The 17,585-nt window shown below is 40.3% G+C and overlaps 3 protein-coding genes across 4 annotated transcripts; 1 reads left to right on the top strand and 2 right to left on the bottom strand.

The window, feature by feature from the left end:
• Positions 1 to 4: 4 nt before the first annotated feature.
• Positions 5 to 5,102, bottom strand: LOC126407541 (ras-related protein Rab-19). Of its 2 annotated transcripts, none has more exons than XM_050072530.1 (5): positions 4,503 to 5,102; positions 4,283 to 4,377; positions 3,490 to 3,678; positions 2,236 to 2,419; positions 5 to 534 (listed from the first exon to the last, which is right to left on the bottom strand). In XM_050072530.1, the coding sequence occupies exons 2-5, from the start codon at positions 4,331 to 4,333 to the stop codon at positions 260 to 262; spliced, it is 699 nt and encodes a 232-aa protein (XP_049928487.1). In that variant the 5' UTR covers positions 4,334 to 4,377; positions 4,503 to 5,102; the 3' UTR covers positions 5 to 259. The 2 variants fall into 2 exon arrangements, with proteins under 2 accessions (XP_049928487.1, XP_049928488.1); XM_050072531.1 differs by having other exon boundaries at positions 4,899 to 5,102.
• A 135-nt stretch (positions 5,103 to 5,237) lies between these two features.
• ccdc34 (coiled-coil domain containing 34) lies at positions 5,238 to 9,302 on the bottom strand. Its single transcript, XM_050072528.1, has 7 exons — positions 9,195 to 9,302; positions 8,589 to 8,867; positions 8,321 to 8,465; positions 8,010 to 8,117; positions 7,720 to 7,878; positions 7,474 to 7,603; positions 5,238 to 5,832 (listed from the first exon to the last, which is right to left on the bottom strand). The coding sequence occupies exons 2-7, from the start codon at positions 8,852 to 8,854 to the stop codon at positions 5,630 to 5,632; spliced, it is 1,011 nt and encodes a 336-aa protein (XP_049928485.1). The 5' UTR covers positions 8,855 to 8,867; positions 9,195 to 9,302; the 3' UTR covers positions 5,238 to 5,629.
• A 2,156-nt stretch (positions 9,303 to 11,458) lies between these two features.
• Positions 11,459 to 16,330, top strand: slc15a5 (solute carrier family 15 member 5). Its single transcript, XM_050073265.1, has 9 exons — positions 11,459 to 11,848; positions 12,163 to 12,385; positions 14,097 to 14,266; positions 14,416 to 14,636; positions 14,734 to 14,920; positions 15,081 to 15,269; positions 15,563 to 15,694; positions 15,828 to 15,936; positions 16,028 to 16,330. Exons 1-9 carry the CDS (start codon positions 11,497 to 11,499, stop codon positions 16,167 to 16,169), a joined length of 1,725 nt encoding a protein of 574 aa, XP_049929222.1. The 5' UTR covers positions 11,459 to 11,496; the 3' UTR covers positions 16,170 to 16,330.
• Positions 16,331 to 17,585: the final 1,255 nt, after the last annotated feature.

Here is a 17,585-nt window from a genome sequence, read left to right as displayed (position 1 = left end):
AGAGTTGCTTGTCCACTCAAAACATTGTGTATACTGTAGTACAGTCTTAGTACAGACTTGCACCAGTCACTGTCACACTCAGCAGCAGTTATCCTCAGGAGAAAATTACAAAATACGCAACTGTGATTTAAACGTTACTGAATCTACTAACTATAAATATTAAAAGTCAATGTGTACAAAACTTTCACACACTCAAACACACAATGCAACATAAGTAGTCTCTCCTAAACTACAACAATACATCCCCGCTTCAGTCCATTCAGCATCCACACTTTTTATCTGAAGACGCAGCACCGTGAACAGGGTGGGAGCTGTTACTTAACATAAACTGAGACGAGTCTTGGGAAATCTCATCTATCATGGTCATGCCGTTGCGCGCCAGCAGCTCCCGGGCCATGAGGATGAAGGCCGCCTCGACGTTCTGAGCCTCCTTGGCTGAGGTTTCCAGAGCAGCCAGCACACTGTTGTTTTCTGCCAGAGTGCACGCGTCCTCGAACAACACCTGCCTCTGAGCCTGAAGGTCTGACTTGTTACCTGCGACGACAAACAGGAAGTGTTGAAAACAAAAGTGGAGCAGGTATCTGTGCAACTATGATGTTATTTAGAGCTGAATGTTCTGACGAGAAAACGCTGAACACTTGGCAGATAACACAGGTCAGTTCTATCAAATGGGCAAAGCACCAAAAGCACAAAAGGATGTTATTATTATTATCAGTCTCTACCATCGTAATCTGACACTGTTAATCATCTCTAAAGTGACTGAAAACTATGAAAAACAATTCACAAGATGTATTTATATCACTTGTTTTCTCTGACTAACAGTACAATCCCCAAAATATTTAGTTCACATTCAGATAGATGTGACAAGCAAAAGCATCAAATCCTTACACTTAGGAAGCTGGAACCAGATAATGTTCAGCAGATTTGCTTAAAAAATATCCTAAACAGGGGCGGCACGGTGTTGTGGTGGTTAGCACTGTCGCCTCACAGCAAGAGGGTTGCCGGTTCGATCCCNTGCTTAAAAAATATCCTAAACATTAAATTGATTATCAAAATAGTCGTGTAATTTCCTGTTAGTTGATGTATTGTTTAATTGACTGATTGTTTCATCTGAACAGACCGACAGTCCAAAACCCAAAGATAAAGATTTTCAGTTTACATTGACTCTTCAACTATCTGAACAATTGAGTCCCTGTCAGAAAATATAAAAATTAAATTATAGAGCTGTCATTGTTTTTGTTTTATAAAAAGTGTCTTTCTATGTGTGGTTTTTGCAACATTTCCTTTGTCCCTGAGTCAGATTTTGAACATTCAACCCTGCTTAATTTTGAATTTAATATTGATCTCATATTAACTTCAAATACAAATGACACATAAATATACTCACTTATATGAAAATCATGTTCATATATTAGGTTTATTTTATTTTATTTTTTTGTTCAAAAAAACAAATACCAACCAACATATATTAGTATTTTATTTTATTTTATATTATTTTATTTTATTAAAAAAAAAAAAAAAAAAAAGAACACCTGTTCCTCTGGGTCATTTCCACAACACTGTATGAGACGTAAATTTATTTAGTTTTTTTTAGAGTGTGTATAATTGGTAACCACAGCAATAGCTATGTCACATACATACATATGGCAGAAGGACAGTTAGCTCCACAATGGGAACTGAAATAAGAGGAAATCAAGGTAATATTTCTGTTACATCAATAATATGTATATTAACTGCCATTTCCAAACAGCTCATATTTCCTTTGAATGTGCAAATAATAAGAAAAACAACACTTTATGTTGTGCATTTTGTGTATATTTAGTGCTAAGGCTAAAACATTAGCAAGCTAACTTGGGATTTTTTAAAAAAATGTGACAAAATATTATTTCCAAAACAGTCATTTCCATCACTTTGTTTATTTTACTTTGATAAAAAAACATATGGCAATTGAAAAGACAATGCCAGTGTTATTTACTGAAAACGCTGCAGCAATACATTTCTCTAAATTTGTGTTAGATTTTCTAAAAGTTTGCACCAAAAATGGACCATAGCTGACGAATGATCCTGATAATAAAAGCTGAAACCAGAGTATGATTGGAGTTACTGGTTGAGAGACTGATTGTCTGTCAGACAAAAAAGGTTAAGAATCACAGATGTATTGTGTCCATGAGTCCAGGAATATATTTTAGGGTTTACTGACACTAATAAAAACCAACTTATTTTCACTCCTCTTACCAATGAGGATCAGCACCACGCTGGCAGCTCCAAACTGCTCCACCTCCCTGATCCAGTGGGGAACAGATTCAAACGTGGCGCGGCGTGTGATGTCGTAGGCCACCATGGCCCCGTGGGCACTGCGGTAGTAGCTCTGAGTAATGGTGCGGAAACGCTCCTGTCCTGCCGTGTCCCACACCTGCATCTGCATAAACACAAAACACAGAGCAATCCAATGTGACTCAAATCAGGAGTGTGAACTTGATTTCAAGAGAGCCAGACCAGTAAAACCTTGACTATAACGACACCTCCAAATTTTCCACTTTCTTTTAGTGTTGAGAGGTACATTCTGAAAACGTTCATCCATTTACAAAACAGATTATGAACAGCCTGAGATGTCTACTACTCCCTGTCATTACATGTTTTGCCATACATTTCCACTCCTGCTTAATAATGCTGGCATCACCACAACAAACTAAGTGGAAAATACTGAGGAAGCAGGTATAGTTATCCCCTGCCTTACAAACCATTTACAGATCAAGAGTTTTGGCAGGGCCTTAGCAGAAGGCAATTTTGTTTTAAGACAGAAGTCTGATACAGATTCTTTTGTACTGAAGCTGCTGACTGACAATATTTTTGCACAATGTTCAGTATCTTTAAATATGACCACAGTAAGTATTCATTGTTTTTTCAGTGTGGAAAAGCCTCGGAGGCAGTGAAGTAGGCTGCTCACTGTTTGACTTACTCCTGAAACCTGGCAGCCCTTAGCCTTTGAAAGTACATTAATATCAGGTGTGTTAAGGTGTGTTTGACATCCCTGACTTACACGGTTGCAAAATGTTACAAAATGTGTGTTAAATATCTCCATAACATACTTCATAAGTCATTCAGTCATGCTGTGACTGAGCGTTTTCAGTCCCTTTGAGCAACGCTTGTGTGTACAGAATCTCAAACTAATTAGCATAACAAGACATGCATGCAGTTAACAAATTAACACACCCAGAAAGCTAACACACGGATGATGACATCTGAAGGAAGCAGTTAGCCACTCCTCTTTCTCATCAGGAAAAAAATACTGATCAACTTTAAGAACACAGATCACGCATTAATGTTTTTGTTGATATATAAAATATACCAATAATCAAATTAAATGATTCCTAATGTATGTGGAAATGATTATGCATTAACAGGTGTGATTTATGTGTATGTCTGATAAAAACTGAACTTTGAAATGAGAGAGAAGAGAGTAAAAAAAAGCAGGTGCATGTCACCTACCTTCACCCTCTTCCCGTCGATGTCCAGGGTGCGAACAGTAAAGTCCACCCCGATGGTGTTTTGCTGCTTCTCGATGAATATCCCAGACTTGAAGCTCTGCACCACGCACGTCTTCCCCACATCTGAGTCCCCAACCAGGATGATTTTAAAAAGAAAGTCGAAAGAGTCCTCAATCTCCGGCCCTGCAGACTGCATGGTGAAGGGAGGAATATATACACAGAAAACACACACTGAGGCTGAAACACTTGATCCGAGACCTCTGTGCCTCTATGCAACAGAACTGGTTCTTTCCAAGTTGTGTCAATAAAAACTGAGACTATTTACAGAAACAGCAGTCACATCCTTGTCAGTAAAAAAAAGGGTAAAGCAGGTTTATACCAGCTGTAGTGTGACAGTTCATGTGGCTCAAGCTGAATATATGTGATCCACAGGTAAAGCTGGCACAGTAAGATTAAAAAAAACACTACAAATTATGAAATACTCTAACTGATATATCCAGGTTATATTCCAACAGCTTGCTTCTTCTGTCATTCAAATACTCAGAAAACAACTCAAAAATCAACTACATGATCCCATAGCAGAGGATTCAAATCCATCTTTCTATCCTGGAAGTAAAAATCAGAATCAGAAAGTTGTGTTTCTTCATCCTGTGCTTGTTTCCATGTCTACGCTACACTGTCGCACGCATTGTTTAAGTCTTAAACAAGTGTAGTCCACACCGCTGCCCTTTAGACTGTCACTCCTTGTGCCCTCCACACTTTCATTCTCATACAATTACAGACACACCTCCTACCTGTCCTGGTAGGTGTGATCTCCAACTGCCAGCCCACCTGCACCACTGCATCTTGGGATAGTTTTCTACTCCGGCTCTGTAACAGATTACAATACCTGGGAAAAGCAGAAATAAAACTTGATGACCTGAGACATTCATTGCAAAAAGTACTGACTTATGCATAAATAGATTTAGACATTTTGAGCTCTAGTTGGTTTTATAACTAACTGGTAAGACTTACCCTTTTACCAAGCGAGAGGTACACAGAGAGCCAACGTGCCGGAGGCTGACTTTGAACAGAGCTGTTTATCTTTATGAATACAGGTTTTGCTTACAAGACTCAGTGAGCAAATATCCCTGAGCAAACAGCTTAAACCTCCAATTGACAGAATGTAAACACTTGACATTTGTCTTAACAGCTGTCCTTTGGACCCCAGTGTTTTCTGTACACGTAAAAAACGCCTCACACCATTAGCCCCCTCGCTGACTACTGTCAACTAACACATTCCACAGCACTCAACAACAGAAAGGGGGTGTTAAGCACAGAGTAAGCATGAACAAAACACCAACACACATTGAAAAGATGTGGTTTAAGACAGGATGCTCTTAACAAAACGTGTAATTGAAATCATTTTACCTCAGGCTGCACACATTGAGATCACAGTGAGATGTTCACACAGAATGAGCATACGGCTCTCAATCTGAATCAGTCTCTCTCTCTGCCTCTCTCCGTCCACCCCCTCACTTGTTCTGTCGTCATCTCAGCCCACAGAAGAACAAGGCACAGCTGGACACAGAACAATGTGTGAGTGTGAGGGGCACTTGACCAGGCCGGGTCTATCTTTGGCTGTGACCACAAGCCGCCTTCTTTCTGTTGTGTGGTTGTGTGTGGTTGATGCCTTATTAAATGCAATGAAATGCAGTGTGGTATGACGTGTTGTGATGGCACAAATAAGACAAAAACAACAGGGAAAAAGAACTTAGATAATGCCTGTATTAAAACAAAATAAACTACAGGATTTAAATGTCTAGCAATGACATTATTATGGTGTGAAAGCTGATTTAAGTATCAGAACAAATCATAAACATCTTTATAAAATCATATAAAAATCTTGATCATTCCCAAAAAATCAGACATCCTTATGTACAAACTAATTTGAGCTAGTGCAAAATCACAGTGTACAATATGACAAACCAAAATCTTGACATGGTAGCTTAATTACCACATCCACATTGGAGAACAGAAATACTTCTGTGATTCAGCCAAGCCTTGGCTCACAAGCTGTGGTGGAGTGGATGAGCGGTGATGAAATCATATCTGAGCCGTAGCTAAGCTACCGTATCAGTAAAAGACGTTGGTCTGCTGTGTCATCTCCTCTGCAGGAACTGTGCTGCACTGGCAGAGTTTCTCAGTCTAAAAATGGTGCCGGGGCTTTGTTGGCTTTTTCTTTGTTTTTGATGTTTCTTGACAGATGCCTTGTTCTGTGATGTTTCTGGAGGAGGGACGTGAATCGGTTTCCAGGGGACTGGATTGTAGAAGCTGGGTGATGGGTAGGATTTGTCGTAGGGACCTGGAAGAAATTAAAGCAATACAAAACTGATACATAACAAATATCAGCTAGGAGAATGAAGCAAAAAGATTCAAACACATTTGATGCAGTCTAAAAAACAACATAAAACAATTATCTCCACCAGGTGTAATCCAGGGGGGATGCGTTAGAGCTTGTGTGTGTGTATCTGTCCGTCTATCGGCAGCTAATCTCACATACTATAGAACCCATCAGCCTAACGTTTTTGTGTACATTTATGACTGTATGTTCATGGATCTCTCATGGTTGTGGTGATGAAAAGTCTGTTTTATTGACTGACTCCTCACTCCTCTTACCCAGCTGATATGGGCCGCAGGTGATCAACAAAATAAAAATCCTAAAGCCATTTCCGTGAATTGGTGAAGCTAACAAACATTACCAAGAAGTGATGAGCAGTGCAAGGTATTTTAAAACCTGCACCAACCCAGCCCATTCTGAGAGCCAATCCGCTGCGCCCAACCAGCAAACATATGCATTAAAAAATTACCCAAACCCAACCTGCAAACCAGAGCTGAAAGCTAATTAGCATTGCTTATAACAACCAACCTGCTGTTGACTATATTGTATGTCATTTTCAGTAAATATCACAATATCAAACATGTTTTCTGTTCAAAAAGAACAAACATGGGGCATCGGTAGCGTAGTGGATAGTGCCGGCGCCCCATGTACAGAGGCGCTGCATGTCAGTACCCACTCTCTCTCTGTCTCCCCATTTCACTCTCTGTCCTGTCATTAAAAGGCAAAAAAGCCCACCAAAATAATCTTACAAAAAAAAATACAAACATAAGAAGACAGCAAGTACACACCCATCTTTCAAGTGCTTATGTCTTAGGGTATGATCATGCGCACACAGCTGATATCCTATGAGGTTTGTTTATATGATGTTACAGGATTGCATATTTAACAGATTCAGTGTGGAAAGAGACACTCTTGCTTGCTGGTGGAACACAGTATTTGGCCTACACATTCTCAAAGGGAAATATTTTTAGCAGGAATTATTAACAGAGAGATCTAAATATGTCAGACTTGAACAGATATTCCTGATCAAAAACTACTGCACAATGTTTCTTTAGGTTATTAATAACCTATTCAGAATGCTGCTTTGTCACTTAATGATACGCCCACCTGAAACAGGTGACCCATAGGTCAACCTGAACACCCGCGGTTTGTGGGTCACCCCACACAGCACCTGTATCTGTATTAATGTCTACCACCCTTTGGCCTTTGTCATGGCTCAAAACTGACATCAAAAGCAAAGTTTGGTCTCATTTTGGAACGGGGGAATCTGCACATTTATTACATACCCAATATGTTATGATCCACCAAAGATAGGCAGGGTACGAGATTCATAAATCCCTCCCAACTTGACTGTAAGGGAGCCAGGAGGGACACATCTCTTCTTTGTTCTACTACTGTAACACATGACAAGCTGGACAGACAGTCTGCCCTGCACGGCACTCCCCGATCCCCACCCACATGCACCCAGACACGCGGAGATTTGTACCCTTTTAGGGGCCCTTCTTAGTATTACTATTGTTTAAGATTTTTCCACTTATTCAGATACAGTTAGTCCAAAATTGATAAAGCCTAGTCATTATTCCCAGATGTCTGAAATGACCTTACTTTTGGGGTAGGAGGGTGATTTTGGACTTGCTTTGCTTTTTTCATTTGCTTTTGCCACCCACTCCTTAAACTTCTCCTCCGCCCTCCTGCGGCGCTCTTTCTCCTGCTCCTCTTTCAGAGTAGCTTCCTCCTGTCAAGACAAAAGTATAACAATCTTGTAATTTCTGCTCATCAATAATCACAAAACATTGAGCTTTGAAATATTTTCACTAAAAGCAGGACAACTAATAGAACAATCCACATTACTTTTGCCTTCTTTTCCATTTCTATTTTTTCCTGGTTCTTCTTCTGCAGCCAGTCTTTGTACTTCTGTTGAGCTTTCTGTTCAATCTCTCTTTGTTTCTCCCGCTGCCTCTGTGTCTCCTCTTCCTTTTTGCTCAGTTTTAGTAGTTGCTCATGCTTCTCCTGAGATTGCAAGAACAAATACCTCACATGTGAGCACTGGGTAGTGTAGCATTATTGCATGATTAAAATTCTGACAAATGACAGTCAATCTGCTGTGTGTGGTTTTACTGAATTTAAAGTAACAGTTGTACCTGTTGTCTTTTCATCTTTAGCCATTCTTGGATTTTCTCTTCCATGACAATCTTTTTCTGTTCCTGCTCCTTTTCTTCTTGTTCTTGTTTTTCCTTCCGTAACCGCTCCTAATACAAGGGATATAAAATGTTCTACTATAAGATTCAGACGTGATGCAATAATAAAGTGTGTTTGGGGGTAAGGACATTTTTAAAGTAAGGGTGAAAACTATGACTAGCCTTATAGTTAACACAAAAAGCAAAGGAATATAAGGAAAGTGACCAGTGCCGTAGTTATACATTGATATACATTATAATTAACTGTGACTTGCCTCCTCTGCTTGTTTTTCCAATTTGAAACGGTCTTCTTTAGCTTTGTTCACCAGCCACATTTCCCATGCACTGAGAGTCGGTGAGCCTGCAGGCTCCACAGCTGCATTCATCATCTGCATTGAAGGTGTTCTTGGTAGCTCACATCTGAAACAAAAACAGATGTACATCATAAATACTCTACTACATACTAACATCTTGTCCGTCTGAATTATGCAGTCTATGACTCAGTTCATAATGTATCTCAAAGATTGAGAAATGCAGCAGTACCTGACTGGTGAAACGCTGAGTCTGGAGCTGTCGCTGTGCCTGGGTGAAGTCTGCTGAGCTGGGCTGTGCTCCAGCTCCTCCTCACTATCATAACTGTCATGATAGATGGGAGACAGCAGAGAGAATGTGTCTTCGTCGTCGGATAGGACGTCGTCGTCCAACCCCTTTGATGTGTGGGTGTCTTTCCCCTGAGTACTTTTGACAGGGGTCGAGCTAAAGCCCTTGGTCGCAGAGGCAGGACAGTTGGGCATCCTCCCTGCAGACATAGCTAGCCGATATCTGCTTCGAAAACAAAAGGTCGACACATGAGTATGTTTTCCTTAAGTTTGGTTTGAAATCTGCTTAACTAATCTACAGACCTTTGATGTATAATACACAGACATATCTAACTAGCCGGTGCTGGTGTCAACAGCTCGTTAAAACTGCTGGTAAAGTGAGGCTAACGTTAGCACTCAAAACTAACAGCTAGCGTTAGTTAGCTAGCTAACTTAGCTTATCGTGCTACGAACGTTTAACGCCAAGTACCCCAGCTAACTCCACAGTGTATAACTTATATTAAGTGTCTCTTGCTAATTCTGAAAGAACTGCAAACGTTTCGTTACCCACCTTTATGCGTTTATTTGAAGGAAAGTCTGTTGTCTTTTTCACCGACGCTGGAACTGATTTACAACCAACTTTTTTCCCATGATACACCACGCCCCCCACGCGCAACTTGAGGCTGTTTCCGTAACCATGGTGAAGCTTGACGCCACACGTTTGTCTCTTCAACAGTCAGTTTTTCTTTTTTTCTGTTATAAAGTGAAAGCTTTAATACATTACAAGAGTTTTAGTGTCTGTTTTATCGACTAGTTTTTAATTCTTTTTTTCAAGGCAGTCTGGGTTGTCAGAAAATAACATTTTTTTGTAAATGAGATTAGTTATGTAAAACAAACCAAGTTGGCATATGCAATTTTATATTATATTATCCCACACTTTCACATCTATTATACTATAATGACCATAGTCCTGCAATATCTTGCAAATTGCATTTTCCAAAAGAAAGCAGAGTAACTAAACCCTAAAACCATTTAGCCTTTAGCCATGACTTTATTGATACAGGTCTGAAACTCTTTCTTCTTTCTTCATTTCACACTTCAGCAGTTTTTTAAAGCATTGTATCTTACTTGATTTTATGATTATGGTTTTCCGATTTTATGATTTAATTCTTTTATAAATTAAGATTTATGGTTTTGCTAATTATATTTGCTAATATTGAACTATGATGCCTCGTGTCTTCTATTTTCATCTTATTTTTTTGTTTTAAACTGTTTTAAAATGTCCTTTTATATTGAATCAGCTTGTTGGCCTGTTTTATGTTCATTCTGTCTATTTTCATGCAAAGTACCCAGTGCATGTAAAGCACTTGGTGCTGCATTTCTTGTATGAACATTGCTATATAAATATATAGTAGTAGCACTAGTAGTAGTTGTAGTAATAGTTGTGGTGGTATATTTGGTACTTTCATATTTTCATGCTGTATTTTAATATCTCTGAAAGACTTGGCACCTGAATGATAATGCAGCCACATTTTTGTTATAGGTGACTTACAATAAAGCTCTGTTGAATATTGAATCTCTTAATTGTCAGCCTGATCACAACTTCACTTTTAAATAAGAATGGCTCTATTAGATTTCTACTCAAATATACATTTTTTGAATATCTGAAAACAATATTTAGGCCTACAGAAAACAATCTTGATAAAATCATTGGCAAGGCCACAGCTGTTCCTTTCATCTGACCTTATAAGATGTTTTATAAGCTGTAGTTCCTGTCTCCTCATGAAAGAAAGGAAGGAGAAAATGTAGAAGTTGAGCATTACTTATTTAGGAGATGTGGGTGTTACAATAGGCCTAAATTTGCAGATTCTTTAAAGGTATTTGTTTGGTGTTATTGTGGTGATACATATTTTGGTCACACCAAAAATAAATCTGTTTGCTGTCCTTTTTGATTGCACTCCAGACAATGAGTTTATTCCCCACTGTGATAACAGGCAGTTACTGTTCAGCAGTGGCAGTTAACCTGCCCATGCACGCTGTCTCACTCCCACTTAACATTGGGAGTCTAATTACCAGCAGGCGCTCCAAAATGAGCTCGTACACTGAGGGGCTGCTTTCACAGAGAGATGAGGCATTTTGTGAGTGTTTGTAATTACAAACACTGCAGCTGCAGCACTAAATTAATTTGTTGACTTGTTTTACGTCTCTTAAAGCTAAAGCCCCCTGCTCAGGCAATGTTATGTGATCCTTGAGTCGAAGATGATCATTTAATTGATTATTCTATTCATTGCAAACAATTAAATTTCAGATAAACATGATTTTGTTAATTAAGTGCCAACGGCCTACAATTAGTTTACAATAGAAGAAGTACTCAGATCTTTTACATAAAAGTAAAAGTAGCAACACAACAGCGTGAAAATACTTAGTTACAAATGAAAGTAAAAGCTGAAAAGTACCTCAAAACTGTAATTAAGTAGTATTTGAATAATTGTACTTTGTGACTTTCCACCATTGCTCTTAGTCATTGATGAGAAACACAACAGCCACATGTCTTGTTGGTAATTATATATATATTTCTGGGATGCTCTCCACGTCGCTCCCATCTGTCAATCCTGGATGTTATTTTACATACTGTGTCAGATCCCTGTGAGGTGTCCACAGTTCTGAGTAAGATCATGACACAGGCTGATGCAGGTAGGTGTGTCTAGTCCTACGTGTCTCCAGAGTCACAGCAGGGTGAGGGATTCCAGCTTTGGCCTCTGCTGGTCCTGTCCTTGAAGGGAAGGAGATCTCATTCAGAGCTCTGTGTGGTTCAGTACTGACTGTATCCTGCCAGCCTAGCAGACCAGCAGCCAGCTAGCTGGCCAGGTGGCATGGTGGAAGGAGACCTGCAGAGACTGCCAGAGGGCAGAGGCCGACTGCGTCGACTGTCACATACCCCTCGTCCAGACACTGGAACCCCAAGGAAGTCCCGCAAGAAGCTCCAAGTTATCATCTGTGTGCTGCTGGTGGAGCTGTGTGAAAGATTCACTTTCTTTGGGATTGTTTGCAACATGATTCTGTTCTGCACCGTGAAGCTGGGCTATGATAACTACCTGGCTGCGACAGTCAACCTGTGCTTTATAGGAGCCAGCACCCTGACCCCTGTTCTGGTTGGGTGGTTTGCAGAGACCTGCTTGGGAAGGACCAAGGTGCTCTATCTGTGTGCTTTCCTTCACTTCTTTGGTAAGACACAGTTAAAGGGTTGTACATCTCGTCTGATGTGAGGGAATGGACAGTATATCTCTGTTATAATGTGAGATAAGATGTAATGTAATGTGAGCAAAGTCAAATCTGCCAATTTAAAAGACAATATTCATCTTAATATGTCAAATAAACAAGAAAGATGCATAAATATATCTAACACGTTGAATCTTAACCTTCACTGTGAGCTCATTTTAGGAGCATTAGTAACTCTATTACTGTAAATTGCTGAGTCATGGTTCTGCTTCTGTGAAGTCACACTCTTGTTTGAAATCACCTGTAATCGTGCTTTCTAGGCACAGCCATGCTGCCCGTGGTGGCATTTCCGTTTGAAGATTTCTACATTGACACTCATCACATGACACACCAGCTGGAGCCTCGGGATCAGCAGATCTTGTTCTACACCGGCCTCCTGGCTGCTGCGCTGGGCATCGGAGGCATCCGGGCCATCCTCTGTCCAATGGGAGCCTACAGCCTGCAGTGCTACAATCAGTACCAGCTCCTGTCCTTCTTCAACTGGTGGGTGGTGTTGCCATCTCAGTACAGTCATTTACTTGGTTAGTCAATGATCAGACTCCAAACAACCTATTGAAATTATTACTATTATCAGTTTCATCATCATGTAAGAACAAACGAACTGTAATGCTTCACAAGTGGGCCTTGGGTGATGGTGGATTTAATTTGTCAGTAATGTCAGAAATTAAAGTTACCTAATGATGGTGTGAGATGAAAACTTAGCAATTACCCATTTTATTACAGCTCATCGTTAGGGAAACATGTTTGTACCAAACCTCATTGGAATCCAGTTCATAGTTGTAAAGATATTTTACTAAAAAACAAACATTCATGGTGTCACTAGAGGATCACCAATGTTGGTGTGGTTTATCTTCTGGGGACCATGAACACCTGTACAAAATGTCATGGCAATTCATACAATAGTTGTTGAGATATTTTAGTCTAGACTTAAACCTCTGAGACCCACTGACAGATTTTTCTTGTTTTTTTTAATGAGGAAAAGGAGATCATTAGCATGCCAAAAGTATATGCGCCACATAGACGTGGTGTACATGACCTGCAAGCTGGAAACCTAAAGATTCATTTCAGATGTGTCTGAGCACTGTGTGTCAAGTTCTTCTAGTCACAGATATGTAATACACATTGTATTTTGCTTAGGTAACTATTCAGGGGCTTAGAATATTACGACAGAAATATGTGATGGCCATTCACATGCTCATTCATAAGTTTTAAGTTGTTGCAGCAATTTTGGGATAATACCATTTGTTTCACAGATTTTTATGCTAAATCGAGGCATTTTTGACCACTTGAGAGTTGATAAAAGTGCAAAACATCTCCAAAATATCACATTAAGACACTTAGACTTAGAGGACCACCATAAAAATGATGCTGTGATTAGGTATCAAGAACTTTTGAACTACATTTTTGGCGATTTGATGGTGAGCATGTCTGTTCTGGAAACTGCTGAGAAACCCATTTATTGTCAATATACCCATGAAAGCCATACATCCTCTGAATGACCAAGGTCTCTAGTTTGTAGTTGTAAAGTTTCATGGGGCTGTGATTATCTTAGAGGCCACAATAGGTGATTTTATACAGTGATGTCATTTCAAAAATGGCCTCAGTACAATGCATTGGCTGCTAGGGTGACTAGCATTATCATACAAGAATTAAACTGGGCTCATTGAAGTTACATGAATCTCAGCATCCCGGTCATACCCAATTTATGCAATCCCAATACTGTTAAGGAGCCCCAGTACGCAGAAATATGTAAATACACCATTTTTAGAATAGGCAAAAATAACATATTTGTACTCAGAGACATGGCATTTTTTTTGCACAAAACTGCATGGGTCTCGTGGGTACCCATACAGCCCGTTTTCATTCAGATATCTGGAGGTGAGAGGCCAAGGGACCCCTGTGAAAATGCCCATGGCAGTTTTTCCCTCGCCAAAATTTAGCCTAACTTTTCAGCATTATCTAACTCCCTTCCCGACAAGCTAGTGCAACAGAGTTGGTAGCCTACCAATAGACTGGATTCCCACACTAGCTTCAAGGCTCAGCCCACTACCACCTCAGACCAAATTTCTATCCCTATATCCCTTTATATCCCACAGCTAAAAATTAATGTGTCTACTCATATGTAATTTGGTGGATCTGCAATCAGTATGCTCAGGATGAACTTGAGTGTGATCTGTGTGTTATTTATGTTTAGGTTCTACTGGTTGGTCAACCTGAATTCCACTATCGTGTTTCTGGGTATTGCCTACATCCAGCAGTCTGTGGCCAAAAATCTGGGCTTCCTTATCCCCTTCACCTCCGTGCTGCTGGCTCTGATCGCCATACACATGATGCGGAACAAACTCACCTATAAACCCAAGAAAGGTAACATACTGTACATCAAAAAGAGACATGAAATTATTCAGTTATTACAGTATACAGTACTTGTAAATATACTGTAGACACAGCATGTTGACTTGTAACGAATCGCACCAATAAGTCTTCTGTTCCTTCATGTGTCTGTCATCCCACAGGTGGATCATTACTGACCACACTGGGAGTTTTCTTGAACTCTATCAAGATGTGCTGCCTCCACTATCGTCACCTGAGCGGAGATGTTGGATCTTGGCTGGACCGGGCTAAGGAGAACAACGGTGGTCGTTACAGTGAAACACACGTAGAGAACGTCAAAGTCCTGGCCAAGCTCTTCCCTCTGTATGGCCTCCAGCTGCTTTACAGAGCCTGCATCACACAGGCAGGTCACTGGGAATATAAAGGGTCGTCATCATGAAGTATGAAAAAGGATCATGTCCATGTTTTATCACATACAGCTAAGAATATGTTTCCAACAGATCCCGTCAGGTTACTACATACAGACGATGAACTCAAACCTTCACCTGAACACCCTCCTGTTGCCCATCGGCGCCATGAATGTGATCAGTATCCTCCCTCTGCTGCTCTTAGCCCCGCTGATCGAGTGTGTGACCACCTGTTACCTCTCCATGGATAAAACTCCTCTGGCACCTGCAAAAGTCATAAGTCAGTATCTCTATGTGCCCACATGCACATCTTCACTAATGCCCACATAACTCTAATGTCTCTCTTGCTCCCCTGCCTCTCCTATCCTCCCTCTTTCCTCCCGTAATTATTCTGCAGCCCCCTCTCACATCACCCCTCCCTGTCCATCCTCCCCTTCCAGCTCTGGGCCATGCATGTGCCACTCTGTCGGTCCTGGTCGCAGGTTTGTCTGAGCTGCAGAGGAAGGCGTATCCCCTGGTGGAGCAGACACTGTCTGGAAAAGTTCTGCAAGTGTCGTCCATGCCGTGTTTCCAGCTGGCTCCTCAGTACATCCTACTTGGTCTCGCAGAGGCTCTCGTCACGCCCGCATGTGAGTGACAGTGTTAAAGGGACAGTTCACCCCGATATCAAAAACACATATTATTCCTCTTACCTGTAGTGCTGTTTATTAGGCTAGATTGTTTTGGTGTGAGTGGCAGAGTGTTGGAGATATCGGCCGTAGAGATGTCTGCCTTTTCTCAAATATAATGAAACTACATGGCACCCGGCTTGTGGTGTTCAAAGCACCAAAGACATACAATGGAAAACTCAACAGCAATGTCTCAGACAATGAAGCCAGTTGAAAATGATCAGGTATTTCTGCTGTCACTTCCTGTCTGGCAGGCTCCCTCATATCTTTCCAGCTGACCCCGAGCCACATCAGAGGCATCTCCCTGCACTTCCTCACTCTGTCCTATGGAGGGGGCTGCTTTCTGGGAGCCTTCATCATTCAGCTGGTGTACTTTATCTCTGGAGGTAAAATGAGTACACATACTGTACTGCATGATTTCTTCCAATAACAAATAATACTGACAGTGGACTTGGATTGAAATACAAAATGATCTTTAGCATAAGATGCTAATGTGACTACACTGACACTCTTTTACAGGTAACTTCTACCCAAACATATTGCATGATGGGAATCTGGAGAGATTCTTCTTCCTCCTGGCAACACTGATGGCTATAAATACTCTCGTGTTTTGGAGTGTATCTTACAGGTACAGTATTATCTACAAGATAAAATACAGGTTACAGTGAGATCATTATTTATGCATAATGAACACTGTCTCTCTCACTGCTGGTGTTCAGATACATAGACCTGAGTGTGCGGGGCAAAGCGCTGACCATCAGCCCTCTGACTGAGAAGCTGCTGCATTACAAGGCCTGTCTGAGGTTCTACGACACCGTGGATCGCTCCTACACAAACACCTCCATTGAATCTATTTTATGACTGTTTTCATTATTATATCTTCTGTTGGTGGCGCTGGCGCTGCATTTTAATGTTAAAACCTGTAACCTGGGAACCTGTGGGCTTGACTGTACAAATAAATTACATGGAATGTACATAATGTTTTTTGTATTTACAGTCAATGTAATGACATAAATTGTGCATATATGCTCCTTATTGTAGCTGTGAAGTGTTATTTAATTCTTGTGAGGATGGGTTGTGTATGAGTGAATTAATGAGTGAGATACATTTGCAAATCATTAGGAAAGCATGGCCCTTTATTTAAAACCATTAAACTAAAGCAAGATCGGTCTACTTTGTTTGATCACTTAAAATACAGAATGAGTACAGCACTAGTTACAATCATCAAGAATTACAACACAACCCTATAATTATTATTTCCATCGTGGTCCCCCAACATAGCAACATAACAAACCCTGACAGGAGACAAAATACAGCTTTCATTTTCCAAGTCACTGAGACACCATTCAAGGCCACTATAAAGATCAATCACAGGCTTGAAGGAAGATTATTCCATTGTACAATGTATAGAACCAAATAAAGAAATACATTTTAACTATTAAGGTCTGTAAAGAAACAATGCAAAGTTTGATGAACTACCTCATGTAAAAAAGTTGCCTTTTATTACTGAAGAAACAGTTAAACAGTCTTTTGATACAGTTTTTTGCAACATTCAATAAAAAAAGACTAATACTTTAAGTATTTTGATTTATAATCAAGATTAAAATGACTCAAATATGTTGCCTAACCAGGTTTGGGCAGTGTCTATTTTCTTCAAGACTTCATACCTTCCTGACATTTCACTGGGGTATACAGTATATGACAGTGTTTGGGTTAAAAATCAGTATTATGTATGTCATTGTCTAGCCTACAATGCTGTGTTTCTAATATGCAGTAGGCGTACTTGGCCAAGTCTAGCTGTGTTTAAATGCTTATGGCCCACAGAATAATGAATAGATAGGAAATGAGTGCCCTTTTTGCCAGAGGACCCAATGACACCTGTTGCTACGGTGGATACAGACACATCAGTGGGCTGGACAGAGTTGATGTGTTGAGTAAAATCATGTGGCAAATAAACTGCTTTTGTAGTTGGAGGAAGTCATGTCAAGATAAAGTAACACGTGGCAAAACTCCAAAACGGGGCAGAGTCTTTTTTCATTTTTCCCAGGCCTGTAGCATTATTCCCACCACTCTTGAGTCGCCATCTTCCTCAGCTGAGTTGCCTGTTCCACCAGTAGAGACTGACCTCTGGTGGTGCATCCGGTGCACTACAAAACTACAGTTCAGTAGAAAGAGGTGGATCTGTATTTTTGACAATCTTACTATCTTATCTTACTATATAATGATGAAAACTCTGTGTGTGTGTGTGTGTGTGTGTGTGTGTGTGTGTGTGTGTGT

The sequence above is a fragment of the Epinephelus moara genome, chromosome 20 (genome assembly GCF_006386435.1).
Source record: "Epinephelus moara isolate mb chromosome 20, YSFRI_EMoa_1.0, whole genome shotgun sequence".
Lineage (NCBI taxonomy): Eukaryota > Metazoa > Chordata > Actinopteri > Perciformes > Serranidae > Epinephelus > Epinephelus moara.
Note: the sequence above shows the minus strand (reverse complement) of the source record. Positions and strands in the feature narration are given on the sequence as shown.

What these genes read in the sequence shown, in the direction of transcription:
- slc15a5 (XM_050073265.1), top strand. Translation starts at nt 11,497, where the DNA reads ATGGTGGAAGGAGACCTGCAGAGACTGCCAGAGGGCAGAGGCCGACTG. An exon ending in ACAGAGCCTGCATCACACAG is followed by an intron (nt 14,637 to 14,733) that starts GCAGGTCACTGG and finishes TGTTTCCAACAG; the next exon opens with ATCCCGTCAGGTTACTACAT. An exon ending in GGTGTACTTTATCTCTGGAG is followed by an intron (nt 15,695 to 15,827) that starts GTAAAATGAGTA and finishes ACTCTTTTACAG; the next exon opens with GTAACTTCTACCCAAACATA.
- ccdc34 (XM_050072528.1), bottom strand. Translation starts at nt 8,854, where the DNA reads ATGTCTGCAGGGAGGATGCCCAACTGTCCTGCCTCTGCGACCAAGGGC. An exon ending in CTCAGCGTTTCACCAGTCAG is followed by an intron (nt 8,466 to 8,588) that starts GTACTGCTGCAT and finishes TTTTTGTTTCAG; the next exon opens with ATGTGAGCTACCAAGAACAC. An exon ending in ATCACCCTCCTACCCCAAAA is followed by an intron (nt 5,833 to 7,473) that starts GTAAGGTCATTT and finishes AATTTCTTCCAG; the next exon opens with GTCCCTACGACAAATCCTAC.
- LOC126407541 (XM_050072530.1), bottom strand. Translation starts at nt 4,333, where the DNA reads ATGCAGTGGTGCAGGTGGGCTGGCAGTTGGAGATCACACCTACCAGGA. An exon ending in GATCACACCTACCAGGACAG is followed by an intron (nt 3,679 to 4,282) that starts GTAGGAGGTGTG and finishes TTCACCATGCAG; the next exon opens with TCTGCAGGGCCGGAGATTGA. An exon ending in TCGACGGGAAGAGGGTGAAG is followed by an intron (nt 2,420 to 3,489) that starts GTAGGTGACATG and finishes GTGTTTATGCAG; the next exon opens with ATGCAGGTGTGGGACACGGC.